The sequence below is a fragment of the Equus caballus genome, chromosome 8, assembly GCF_041296265.1.
Source record: "Equus caballus isolate H_3958 breed thoroughbred chromosome 8, TB-T2T, whole genome shotgun sequence".
NCBI classification, from domain to species: Eukaryota; Metazoa; Chordata; class Mammalia; order Perissodactyla; family Equidae; genus Equus; species Equus caballus.
Window position 1 is genome coordinate 6399666 of NC_091691.1, and position 13490 is coordinate 6413155.

At 47.3% G+C, this 13490-nt stretch overlaps 1 protein-coding gene across 16 annotated transcripts in view; it reads right to left on the bottom strand.

Moving 5' to 3' along the window:
• DEPDC5 (DEP domain containing 5, GATOR1 subcomplex subunit) overlaps positions 1-13490 on the bottom strand; it is a 115784-nt gene that overhangs the window by 16617 nt on the left and 85677 nt on the right. For 15 of the 16 annotated variants that reach the window (XR_011441297.1, XR_011441296.1, XM_070275272.1 and 12 more), the window contains 5 exons: positions 10213-10367; positions 7718-7795; positions 7071-7203; positions 5311-5419; positions 3828-4052 (listed from right to left, as the gene is read on the bottom strand). Coding sequence is in view for 14 of the 16 variants with exons in the window: in XM_070275272.1 (XP_070131373.1) it covers positions 3828-4052; positions 5311-5419; positions 7071-7203; positions 7718-7795; positions 10213-10367 (700 nt within the window). In the remaining 2 variants the exon portion in view is untranslated. Of the gene's footprint in view, positions 1-3827; positions 4053-5310; positions 5420-7070; positions 7204-7574; positions 7796-10212; positions 10368-13490 lie in introns of those variants that run through there. The other variant, XM_070275280.1, reaches the window with a different exon arrangement.

Below are 13490 nucleotides of genomic sequence, written 5' to 3' on the forward strand. Positions count from 1 at the left end.
GGAGACTGATAAAAGAGGAGAGCTGTGGGGTCCCAAGAGCCATGGAGAAGAAGCGTTCAAAGAAGGAGTCAGGGGTTATCTGACAAATGCTGCCAATAGGGCAAGAGGACCTGGACTGAGGATCACCCACCAGACTGAGCTCTTGGAGGTCCGCGGGAATCTTGGGAAGAGCTGTTCCAGTGGAGCAGAGGGACAGAAACCCGATTTGAACTTTTTTGCTTTGGTTTGGTTTTGCTTTGCTTTTGCCAACAGGAGAGGGTGTGTGCCTGCAGACAGATGGGATGCTTTAGTAGAGAAGAGAGTTCAGAGAGAGGAGACAACTGTTGGAGTACTATCCCAAGAACTGCGGGGGTGGAGTCTTGTGCACAAGTGGAGACACTGGCCTTGGGTGGAGCAGGGGTGGCTTATCCACGGTGGGGACAGACATGGCTATGGCAAGGGCAGATGGCAGGCGGGAGTCTGGAGTTGACTTACGATTGCTTCAGTTTGCTCAGTGACACAGGACGCTGAGGGTGGGGAAGGGGAGCAGGGGTTAGAGGTTTGATGGCTCTGAGCTGTGAAACGAGGGAAACGAAGCTGTGAAATGAGGTGGATGGGGAGACTGGAAAGATGGCAAGATCAATTGGTGGTAGTTCTGGGTGGGAGTGGAGTTGCTGGAGTCGGGCCTGGAGGGAGCATGCTAGGCCCCATGGCACAGCGGTTGAGTTTGCACGTTCCACTTCAGCGGCCTGGGGTTTGCTGGTTCAGATTCCAGGTGTGGGCATGGCACGAATTGGCATGCCATGCTGTGGCATGTATCTCTCATATAAAGTAGAGGAGGATGCCCATGGATGTTAGCTCAGAGCCAGTCTTCCTCAGCAAAAAGAGGAGGATTGGCAGTGGACGTTAGCTCAGGGCTAATCTTCCTCAAAAAAAAAAAATAAAAAAAATAAAAATAAAAAAATAAAAAATAAAAATAAATAAATAAATAAAAATAAATAAAAATAGAAAGACCAAGGGGTTGGCAGAGAAGGGAACAAAAGCCACACTCAGAGAGCTGCAGTTTTGTAGCAAGGAACTGGGACCTGAGCGTCCTTCATCACTCAGGGCAACCACAGCCCCTGGACCTGGGCCATCACGCAAATCATCTAAAGTCCTGACAGGCTCTGCCTTTTATCTTCCTGAGGCGCAGTATGGTACCATTAGAGCTCAGGCTCCATGGTCAGGCAGTCCCGAGAAGAAACTCCAGTTCTAGCCCTTAGGAGACGCAGAGCCTTGGGCAGATAACTTTACCTCTCTGAGCCACAAACAAACCATAGTATCTATCACAGGACTGCGATGAAGATTAAATGAGATATTTTCTGCCTGGTACAGTGCCCAACAGAAATGTTCTAGAAATCACCAGCCTTAATGTTGTCACCACTGCAGCACATCAGGCGGGGCTAAAGCAACCACAAATGCCCCCCTGAAAGCACAAGAGCCCAGGGCCAGGGCAGAGAAGAACTCTTCCTTCTACCATCCCAGCTCCATCTCGAACCATTCATTCTACCCTCAAGCTCTGAAAACGCCCGCTTTCTCAACCTGACAGCTGCTTAGGGAAGTTACAGATTAGCTTCAAGGCCTTTCAGGTTTTGCTGAGCTTTCTGATTTTGGCTCCCTATTGGAATGCTTCAATTCCCTCTAAAGCAGTGGTTCTCATTTGGGGTCAATTTTGCACTCCCCTGGGACATCTGGCAAGGTTGGGAGATGTTCTGTCACACTGGGTAGTGGTGGGGATGCTTCTGGCACTAGTGGGTAGAGGTCCGTGATGCTGCTGGGCATGCTACAATCCACAGGACAGTCCCCCACAACAGAGAATGATGTGATCCAAAATATCCGTAGTGCCAAGGTTGAGAAATACTGCTCTAAGGTTTTAGAGCTCCACGGGAGAAGATCCACATTAGAATAAGCCCTTTTATTGAACATTTTTAAGAAAAGGAAGTTCTTAAAAGGGCCAAAGTCTAACAGATTTGTTTTGCAAAATATTTTTCTAAAACATGTTAGTACACTTGCTGCCATCAGGTACCCCTAATTCTCTGCCTCTAACCTGGGGTGTCACTAAGTGACTTGTAACCGAACTTGTAAAAACGCAGTAAGAGCAAACAGCTCTATGTTCTAGTTCAAGGGACTCTCCTGACAAGCAGGTGGCACTTGGATTTGTGGTATTTATGTGGGTTCTTCGGAAATCTTTTTTGCTTTCTTCAGCCCCCAGGTAAAAAGGGTTACCACACATGATCCAATATTTATTTAAAGTAACTTGCTGTGTCTTTGTCTCAGACAGTAACCTTGAAGAGAGCAGGATGCTGACTTTTCTTTCAACTCTCTCTTCAGACTTATCTCCTTGCTCCCTGGAGACGATAAAAATCCTTAACTTTTATTTGTAAGGAAAAAGCAAGTTTTAAAACCTGGCTACCAAAAATAAGCTCAATTTAGGGGGAAAAATCGCGCAAAACTTAGTTTCTCGAGAAGCTTCTCATATGTGAACCAGCACTATAAATGAATAACGCTGTACTTACGAGTTCTTGAGCTTGTTATATCTGTAATAGGTTTTCCTGACTCCACCTTCGGTGTTGGACTATTGGCTTTGCTTCCCACTGGCATCAGGGTACCTGCCCTTTTATTTGCTGCTGTTATGGGCTGCTAGGCCTTTCTGTGGCATAACCCACACAAGATGGCTGCTTGCTCTTTCAGGTGCCCAAAGGCCTTTGGTGTTAAGCCCTGGTGGTGCTCCCGGAGGTTTAGGTTGCTGAAAGTGAGCATCCCCAGATAACAGGGAGTAGTATGTGGCCTCTTTGTACCAAAAGACTTCAAGGAGGTGGAGAGTCAGAAATGCAGCACAAGGGAGAAGGGAAAGTCATGACTGCCTGTGGGAAAGGAGGAGGAGCAGCTCTTCAGCGGCCCTCTCTACGCCCCTTCACTTCTCACACACGGCAGAAGGCAGGCTGGGCTGAGTGTGTAAGGAAAGGCCAAAGCCACACCAAGATCCAAGTGAACCTGAGGATCTGGAAATGTTTCCACTCTACCAGCCAGGTAAGAATTCCAATTAGCTGGGCAATTCTAGGCTAACTAAGTGGAAGATGGAATTTCACTGGAATTTGGTCTGTGTTAACATTTGCTTCCTTCCTTCCAGAGAGTTTTTAGGATCTCTCCAACCTGCCTTGGAGATAAATCTCATGATGTCTTGCCTAGAGCATGCATTTTCTAAAGATGCTCACATCTCAAACCAGCTTGAGAGTAGAGACTTTGAGAATAGGGGTCCCGTTTCCTACCAGAGGTCACCACCATTCAATAAGCAGGTGTCCACCCCATCTTAGGGCTGCAGGAACCAAGGAAAGGAGGGAAGAACATCCCTCACTGTGGTAAGCACATTGGGGAGGAAGGGCAGAAGGAAGATTCATGCTCAGCATGAGGGTCTGGAATGGAGGACCTTTGAGGTCCATTCCCCTTGAGATCCTAGGATGCTGTAGTCCTAAGGCAGGCCTCTGGCAGACTGGCCAGCAGTGAGGAGCAGCCGTATTGTGAGAGCCTCTTGGGAAGAGTGGCCACACTGTCTATTCTCTCCTATCTGTGCAGGTTTAGCACCGTGCCCTGATTTGAGAGCTGCTGAACACAGCCAGTTGGTTGATGATCTCAACCCACTCAGCCAGCACAGGCTAGTGCAGGAGCCCACAGTGCCAACAGAGCCCCCAGTGTGACAGCCACGGCAGCTCTGATCCTGGTTCACGTGGCATCATTCCCTTGGCTGCCTGCCACTCTCCCGCAGCCACCCGCCAGCGCATCCCCAGGCCCCATCTGGGTCGGGCATCTACCTAAAAGCGCAGCTGCCTGGCTCCGTCCTCCAAAGCTGCGGCTGAAGGAGCTATGCCTGCTTGCATAGGAGGCTGGCCGGCTGGGCAGCCAGGGCAGGAGGAAGGCAGGAATCTCGGAGTGCAAGAGCTCTTCAGCCACAAAGGCCACCTCAAACCACTTGCGCTGGAAGCTGGCGAAGTCATCCACCGCCGTCGTGTGCCAGGTGGTGGGCTGCTGCATGGCCACTGGGAAAAGCAGAGGGGAGAAAAGCAAGCCCTCAGCACAAATGCTTATTTTCATTCATGCTACAACCTCAATGAACCCTGAAAACAAGCTAAGTAAAAGAAGCCAGATGCAAAAGGCCACATATTGTATGATGCTACTTAAATGAAGCGTCCAGAATAGGCCAATCTTTACAGACAGAAAGCAGATTGCTGGTGGCCAGGGGATAGGAGACAGGAGGAGTTCTGGAGTGACTGCTAACAGGTATGGGGTTTCCTTTCAGGGTGATGAGAATAGTGGGGAACTCGGTAGAGGTGGTGGTTGCACAACACTGTGAATATACTGCCTGCCACTGAATTGTTCACTCAAAAATGGTTAATTCTATGTTATGTGAACTTTACTTCAATTAAAAAAAATATTTTATGCTCAGTTTCAGACCTTTAATTTCAGAGCATATAATGGTAACTGGGTTTTCTTTTCAACTTGAAGGTAAATAGGTATCTACCCGTCAAACTTAGAATTTAAGAGAAGACGTAGAAATGGACACACTAGCGGCTACAAGGAAAAAAACCCTGCAGAGATCCACTTCAGACATGTCCTGGGATAAGAGCACAGTGTGTGCTTCATCTGAGGTATTCTTTAACCGGAGGCTGAGGAGCCCTTTGTGTGTAGAATGGGAGTCACTTCCAGCCAAGGTCCCCATGTGCTCTGTGTGGACTGGAGATGCTGGTCTGAACCGTGGGTGCCTCCAGAGCTACACGAGCAGCTCCGACCATGCTGGAAATTGCTCCCCTTTGGGGGATTACTTTTTCTCATTACAAAAAATAATACTTAAAATATATCTTGGGAAACTGCTAGGACTTGATAGTCTTCCTGGGGGAAGAAATGGAGTCTGAAGGCCCAGCAAGTAAAAAGTGCGGTAAGTTACAGATCAGAGCCCATCGTGTTACACTCAGAATCACCTTGCACCAGGTAGGGGGCACCATCATCAAATACAGCTCCCAAAATGATCATGGGAACTTCCTCACGCCAGGTCCCTTGGCCTCTTTTAGGTTTTATCTTCCATCCACACCATTCTCACCAAGAATATACTGTAGCTTTATGAAACCCTTGTCACTGGGTACGCTTAAATTAAGTACAAATGCTCAAGGAAGTTGACAGATCCGTCAACCTAGCATACAAAGTCACACAAGGAGCTCAAGAAGCACTGTCATGTGAAAGAGCAAGTCACCAAGAAAAACACCTGCCCCTGTGGGCAACAGCATTCGCCTCATCTCTGACCTCGATCGGGCTCTCTGTCCATTACTATCTTGTAGAAATAGAAGCCATAAATGAAGGTCCGCCAGACTTCACCAGATGCGTGCGTGATGAGCTGCTCTTCCAGCATTTTCTAGAAGGAGAGACACAGAAACACTGAAATTCCACAGAGGGACATCTTAGCTGTGCAGCCCTCAGTTATGCACTGGACTCAAGGGAATGACAGGAGCACTGAGCCCTACCCTCCACTCCCACCAGCCAGAACAAGTGCACTACATGAAATGTTGTGCCTAGTGTAAATTAAGTTAGAAAGTACGAACGCGTATTAGAATATCATCAACTATTTCAAACATACAGAAAACTATAAAGGAAATTCAGATGTACTACTATCCAACTTCAACAAATTAAACATTTTGATATACTGACTTTGGACCTTTTGTTTAAAAGAAAGTCTCAGGGGCCGGCCCCATGGCATAGTGGTTAAGTTCAGCATGCTCCACTTCAGCAGCCAGGGTTCACAGGTTCAGATCACAGGCACAGACCTACACCACTCGTCAGCCATGCTGTGGTGGCAACCCACATATAAAGTGGAGGAAGACTGGCAACAGATGTTAGCTCAGGGCTAATCTTCCCCAGCAAAAAAAACGAAACAACAAACCCTATGTCCCTCCCATGTCCCATTCTTCTTCCTCTCTCTTCAGAAATAAATGGTATTAACATTATTCTTGTGCATGCTTTTACTAATTTATACATAGACACTTACTGATAAAAAATATGAGGTATTTTCATGGGATTTAAAATTTTAAATACAGGATGTAATACTATAATCACTTTGTAAATTGGATATTCACTCAATATTGTGCTGCTGTCATTTATCCCTGTTGATAAGTGTACCTCCAGCTCCTTCATTTTAACTGCTGCTGTAGCATTCCACTGTATGAACAATGAGATACTATTCTGAAGGGGATGGGAGCCTAATCAACGAAGGCTGTGCAAAACAGCCCATCAAAACCGTCAAGGGTCTTCCGAGGATCTCATGCTAATTCAAATCAGTTACTGATTTCAGTGATAACAACCTAGCTGGTCACCAAATGGTACTGATTTCCAGTGGGGGCCTCTGTGTGGACAGGATGGTCTGAACTGCCTAGCCAACTCGACCTTTCCCATTCCTCTCCTCTTGAGTTTAATTCCAGTTCTGAACAGTGTAATTAAGTTCATCAAGTGTTGCTAAGTGCCTACCATATGCCAAGCAATGTGCTGGGCACTCGTTATACAGCAATGGACAGTAATAGGTGGCCCTGCCCTGAAGGAACCTAGTTGAGGTGGGAGAGAAGTGAGATACAGACAGAATCTTCACTGTTGTGCTAAGTGCTCTGAGAAAGTACAGGGCGCCAGAAAGTCCCTGAGGCACAGCCTTGAATGCAGCCTCCGGTCCAGAATGAACAGGAGTTGAGCAGGGGAAAACAGGGGCTTGAGGTCAAAGCGAGGGCATTCCCTGGGCATCTTTCACAGAGATTCCTCCAAGGTTCAAAAGTACAGATTATGTCCACAACACTTCAGTTCAGATGATAAATTCTGCCAGATTTTAAAGTCAAGATATAGTGTCTTTCAAAGCAAAACCCGCTCTTTCATGTATTCCAGACGGGCCTCACACTTATTAAAAACAGATCCACACCCCAACCTGCAGATCTCGTTAATGGAAAGGGCAGCTGCTTCAGAGACAGGCTCCGATGTCATGCGGGCCTGGGCAAATGGTTCAGTGGGCCCTGCCCTTGCTGTCTCACCTGCATGATGTCAATGGCCATCGCCTGCGTCTGGACCCCCTCCACATTGTTCACCAGCCAGTGCACCACCTCTGCACTTATGAAGCAGCACGGCGAGAGGCCCTTCTGTTCAGAGAGCAGCTGGACTCCTGTCCTGAGTTCCAACGCAGCGGGCAGGGAGCAGGGCAGGTGTGTGCATGGTGGCAACAAGCAGAAAGAGCAGATGAAAAAGAAGGGACTCCCACTAAAGCATTTAATATCTGAAGTGAGGATCCCCACAGCAGTTTCTCTACACTATTCCCAGAGCCAGAGAAATCTCTATGATAGGACAAAAGAAAGTGTTACAGGGGAAATAGGAGAAGGGGAAGAAAAAAGGATCTGACATATAGAGAGAGTACTTACATGTCAGGCATTATGCTACGTAATTTATATAATTATTTCATTTAATCCTTATATCAACCCTGTGACTTAACCACTATTATCCCATTCTACAAACAAGGTAATAGAGGCTCAGAGAGGTCAAGTAACTTGCCCAAGGTCTCACAGCCGGTGAGCAGTAGAGTCAGGGATGAATCCACCAAACCATACTGCCTGAGCTAGCCCCGGCCCTGGCTCAGGCCTGCAGCATCCTCCCACACGTGCACTTGTGCACACGATGAGCTACTTACGAGGGGTGCTTCATGGCTTCCAGGATCTCCGTGAGGGTGGAGGATGATGTCAAGGAGCTTACTGCCAGCTGCTGAGAGCTGGAACACAGAGAGTCCGGTCAGCAAAGCTAGGGGGCACACACATGGTTGATGGAATGAATCTTAGAACACTCTCTTCTTCTCACAGAGCCGGAGACCAGGATGACACTGACACTGAAGGTGTTCAAGCAAATTCTGGACAGTTATATCCCGGGGATATGTCATAGGGGGTTTCCTACTTCCAGAGTGTATATGTTTAAAAAAAAGAAAAGAATTCAACACGTTTTTGTGCCCAAACATGCTTACCTTCAATAAGCATCTCCCCTTTTAATAAACTGTATCAGGCCCAACCACTTCCAAAAAATCTCCCTGGACTACTACAGTTTTGTCCCAGAGGCCCTTCACACATCACCTCACTTAATCTCACCAGAGAGCACTAGGTAACGTGGTAAGAGCACAGGAGACTGAATCCTGGCATCATTGCTTACCAGCTCTAGGGCTTCTAGACTGTCCTCATCTGAAAAACAGGGTTGACACTATTCCTGTCTTTTGGTGGTGTTGTGGGGTTAGTGTATGTAAATACCAAGCATAGGACTGATACTCACAAAGTCCAAAATGGTAAACGATACTAAGCACAATAACAATAACATCAACTCTTTGAAACTCAGAGAGGTTAAAGGAGCTGGTGAAGGTCAAAGAGCTAGGAAGCATCAGGGCCCAGATTTGAATCCAGGTCTGCCTGAGCCCAGAGCCCAGATTTCTCCAATACCCACTGCCCAAGTTCTTCCTCAAGGGTATGATGGCCCCTCAGACATGCTTAATACTCAGCAACCGAGCCCAGATCACTGGGCATGGGACACATACGGCCACCCTCCATGCCAAATCTGGGGCTTATCCAGAAGCACCTCAAGCTCCTTAAAACCTCTCCCTTTCGGCAGTCCTGGACTCCTCTTCCCAACTATCTGGAGGGTCTAGGGCCCACCGGAGCATTTCAGAATCTCAGGATTAAAAAAAAGCCTTTAAAAACCCTTGAAGTGAGGGGGCTGGCCTGGTGGCATAGTGGTTAAGTTCATACATTCCGCTTTGGCAGTCCAGAGTCTGTGGGTTCGGATCCCAGGCACTGACCCAGCACTGCTTGTCAAGCCACGCTGTGGCAGCATCCCACATAAAACAGAGGAGGATTGGCACAGATGTTAGCTCAGGGCCAATCTTCCTCACAAAAAAAACAAAAAAACCCTTTAAGTGAACTTCCTTCTAATGCCTGAGTCCCTCTACAAGAGCCTGGACGAAACGCTGGCCGATCCGTGTGAACATCTCCAATGGCAGAGAACCTAGCTCCTCTAATACAGCCCATTTCCCTGCAGCAGTACCAATTGCTAGTACGTTCTATCATGAAATGCAATCTGTTCTCTGTAATTTTCGGTCATTGGTCCAGATTCATGTCATTTTTGTTCTTCTCATCTCCAATCTAAACATCTCCAGTTCTTCTTTTCTCCCAAAAGCAAAAGAAAACCTGCTGCCCTGGCCTTATAAGCACTGAGGAAGCAGAGAAGTGCACTCCCTTCCTATGCAGGCAGCCGCTCTAATCTCCTCCATGGCCAGAGCTAAAGTCAGCCAGGCTTGATGGGGATATATGTGTGGGGAGACAGGAGAGACGAGAGAAGCCCAGGCCTGGTGCCTCTGAACTGATCGTCATCTCTACTGGCCAGAGTGAAGAAGCTGCAGTGCAGGAGACACAGGTAAAACCAGCACAGAATGTACGACACAAAGGAAACTGAGTGACTGCTGACAGGGGCCAGCCAGGCGAGCTGCCCAGAGGATCTTCTGCTCTCAGATGAAGGGCTGTAAAAATCAAGATTCTCAGCCATTTGGCTGAGGACCGCTCAGTCAGTACAGTGAGGCAACAAGAACAGACTGAGCAGAATTATTCTGAAGCTAACACACCTGGGGAAGGAAATGAAAAAGAAGTTTCTCAGATTTGACAACAGCATTAAAAGCTGGGGCACTTCCTCAAGCAAATGAGGTCCAAACAGCTTCTTCTTCCTCTGGATATTCAGGAATAGGAAAAGAATGGCCATGTTTGGCCACAGTTAGCAATTCATTCACTTTTCGTTCATGTCCTCAAGTGGCACATACTGACTGCACGCTATCACGTGCAAGGCATAACGCCACAGGTGCCACACCAGACAGGATGAACTCATTCTGAGCCCCCCTCCCAAAGCCCACTCCTGCACAATGCCTGACGCTTTTCCATGTCTCTGTGGGAACCTCTTAGCTAGTCTGTGAGGAAGGCAGGGCACAGATCATTAGCCCTATTGAACCGGTGCTGGTAGGACTGTCCGGCCTGGGCTCTCAGATATAACTCACGGCAGAGTCAGAATGTGGGCCTGGGACTCTGGACTCCCAGCCTCCGCAGCCTCTGAGGTTAGACCATCCCAACCACCCAGGAGCACGAGTTCAGCCGTTCTGAATCTCACCTGTTGTCACTGAGGTTTGCAGAGGGGAAGCCCTGTTCCCCTGAGTTCTGGGAGTTCCCAAAAGTCTGGCTGTTGCCTCTGTCCACGGATTGGCCTGTGCTTACCCCCAAACTGGTGCTGTCCAACACCGGGGCAGCCGTCTGGTCCACAGACACCTGTAGGAGATTTATAAATTAATAATACCCCTCCCAAAAATTTTTTGAAGGCTATTTAAATACACACGCCTTTCCATTCTTCTCTCATTCCCAGTCCCCACTGGTCCCTGCTGGAACAGCTAAAGGAGTCTAGGGACCATACTCAGTCTCCTGGGCACTGCCTTCTATTAGAGCAATGGGAATTCCTATGCTCCAAACCAAGGCCGACAGGAGGCCATCGTCCACAGTAAATCCCCAGGACCAAAGAAGTGGCTCCAGCACCTGACTCTAACCACGAGACTTACACTAAAGAAAAATCCCCATAGGAAGATTTACTCAAAATCATTCCTTATGAGACCAGGAAGAAGAAGAAAGGTAGCACAATTAGACACAAACGGGTGAATACGGCAGCAGGCACCCTCCATTTACTACCACTCACCCTTTCCCCCCCAATCCTCCTTTCCTGGGTCTGTCAGTGGTAGAGTCAGTCTTCCAACCGCCCAGGTTCAAACCTAAGGGGCATCTGATAGCTCCCTTCTCCAGCTTCACCTCTAAAGAGAGAGGCCTCGTCCTCTGCCCTCTTCCTGTGACTCACAGGCATCTCCAAGTCACACCCTTTCCACCACCTTCGCTCAGGTCTCTGCTTCCTCCCACCAGGGAGGGCTGTAACAGTCTCCTAACTGACTCTCCTACCTGCAGCCTCTCCCCAAAAACCCCACTTGTGAGCCACTTCCATTTTCATGTTCCTAAACAACATTTCCAATCCCTTCACTCTGTCATTCTGAAATCTTTCAAGTCTTCCCACAAGCTACCAACTCACAGAGAACTGAGGGTCCTGCACAACACAGCCCTGACCTGTGAGCCTGCCACACTGCCCACCATGCACCCATGCATGCGTCTCCAGCCAAATCCAACCTTGCATGTCTAACCCTGTCCATGTGTTCCCCCACCCTGGGATGCCCTTCCCCACAGCCACAGGCTAAAAACTCATCATCCTTGAAGGGCGATTTCAAGTGCCGCTCCCTTAGTAACAAATGTTTCCTGAGTCACTCTGCCCCAGCCCCCAAATGGAAACCATCTTTCTCTCTGCTTTGGACCTCTACGACCCTCTCCTGGTAGCTGCCGGGTTTTGCTTCGTGTCATGGTGTTTTATCTGTCTCATTCTCTTTTAATCCTGGAGCAGGATTATGACCTGCTCACCTGGAAGGTTTGCACCCCACAGCAAATATATGGACAGAATAGCAAGCCTTGCAGAGTACTTCTGGAAAAATATGACTCCTAGTCCCACTTACATGGGGTTCTTGAGTACCTCCAGAAGGGAGCCTTATATTACCAGGTATTTTGTTAGATGATGTAAAACTCACTCCTTCTAAAATAGGACGTCTCAACCTTGACACTGTTGTCATTTGGGGACAGACAAGGCTTTGTTGTGGGAGGCTGTCCTGTGCATTGTAGGATGTTGAGTAGCATCCCTGACTTCTATCCACTAGATGCCAATAACACTCGTTTGTCTCCCCCCTGCTCGGCTGTGACAAATAAAAATGTCTCCAGACATAAGCAAATGTCACTTGGGAGACAAAATTGCTCCCAGTTCTGAAAGAACCATTTTGCTCTCCCACACCAGGCTCAATAATTTGCAAAAAAGGACCACACAGACTTTGCTGACACCATAAACACACAGAGAAACACAGCAAGTGGCAGCTTGCAATTACCACCCACCCCTAACCAGCAAGATTTACGAACAAGTACTACACCATAAATTAAATTAGAAGAAGCTAATTGAGAAGGACTAGTCCCAGCTCTTACGCACATAAGAGTAGCTCTTACGTGCTGCTTTCTAGACTCCTGTAGTGGGGTTATCTCTCATCTACCGCATTCTGAGAATTGCCCCACCAGCCTAAACTGCGGGATGTTACCAGAAATCTACATGATTCGTGCAGTTTTATTTTAGTAGGGATGTGGTTAAGGAGTTAGTCTTTAAATCAGAAATTGGCAAACATTTTCTGTAAAGGACCAGACAGTAAATATTTTAGGCTTTGTGAGCTATACGGCCTGTCACAACTACTCAACTGCATGAATAAGCACAAAAGCAGCCACAGACACTGTAAACAAATGGGCACGGATCTGTTCCAATAAAGCTTTATTTACAACAGCAGATGGTGGGCCAGATTTGCCCCAGTTTCCTGACCCCTGTTCTATATCACACAATGTCCATCTTTCAAGAAGCTACACAGAAAGGCATTTTGCTCAGATCTCAACACCAAGAAAAGTTATGCTTCTCCCAAACAACTGGTTCATCTTATCTTATGACCACTCTGAGTCCTGGAACAGATGTTTCCAACATTTCTTTGGCTGCCAGGAAGTTCAGAGCTGAATTTAGCACCCAACTCTAGCTACTTTATAAGACTTCATATTATGTCCTATCTTAATTTTTCTTTTCCTGAATTTCCCCATCTAGTCACATTTTTACTCTGGAGGTTACACTTATTTCTATAATCCGCTGGAATTAACTTTTTGGAATAAGATCAGTGATGAACAAAGACAAAGAAGGCTAGACGGACAGAATGGCAGTCGTCTCACAGAGGCCTGGAAAGAGCCAAGTGGAGGGAGATGCTTGGTCTAGGATGCATTTCATTTTAAGAACCTCATCCAAAATCTTCCTTACAGAAGGATTCCATTTAACCTACGTAGATACTCCCCCTTCCAAGAGCTGCAGTTTAATCTCCCCTTCTCTTTTGAGTAGGCTACATTTAGTGACTTGCTTCCAAAGAATAGAGTATAGAAAGGGAAAAATACTAACTTCATAGGGAAGACAGCTGGCAAATACTATATCACCAAGTGATGAAGGTTCATGTCACCAGTGATGTTGTGTGGATCCCATGTACCCCCTGACATGAAGTGATGAGAAGCACACTTCATCTCTCAGGTATTCTTTTCAAAAACCCATAACTCCATTCTAACCATAAGAAGAACATCAGACCAAGCCAGATTCAGAGACATTCTACAGGATGTCTAGCAGGGACTCCTAACAACAGTCAAGGTCATAAAAAACAAGGAAAGACTGAGAAACTGTCACGGACCAGAGGAGACCAGGGAGACATGACAACTAAATGCAATGTGGTGCTCTGGATTGGATCCTGGAAC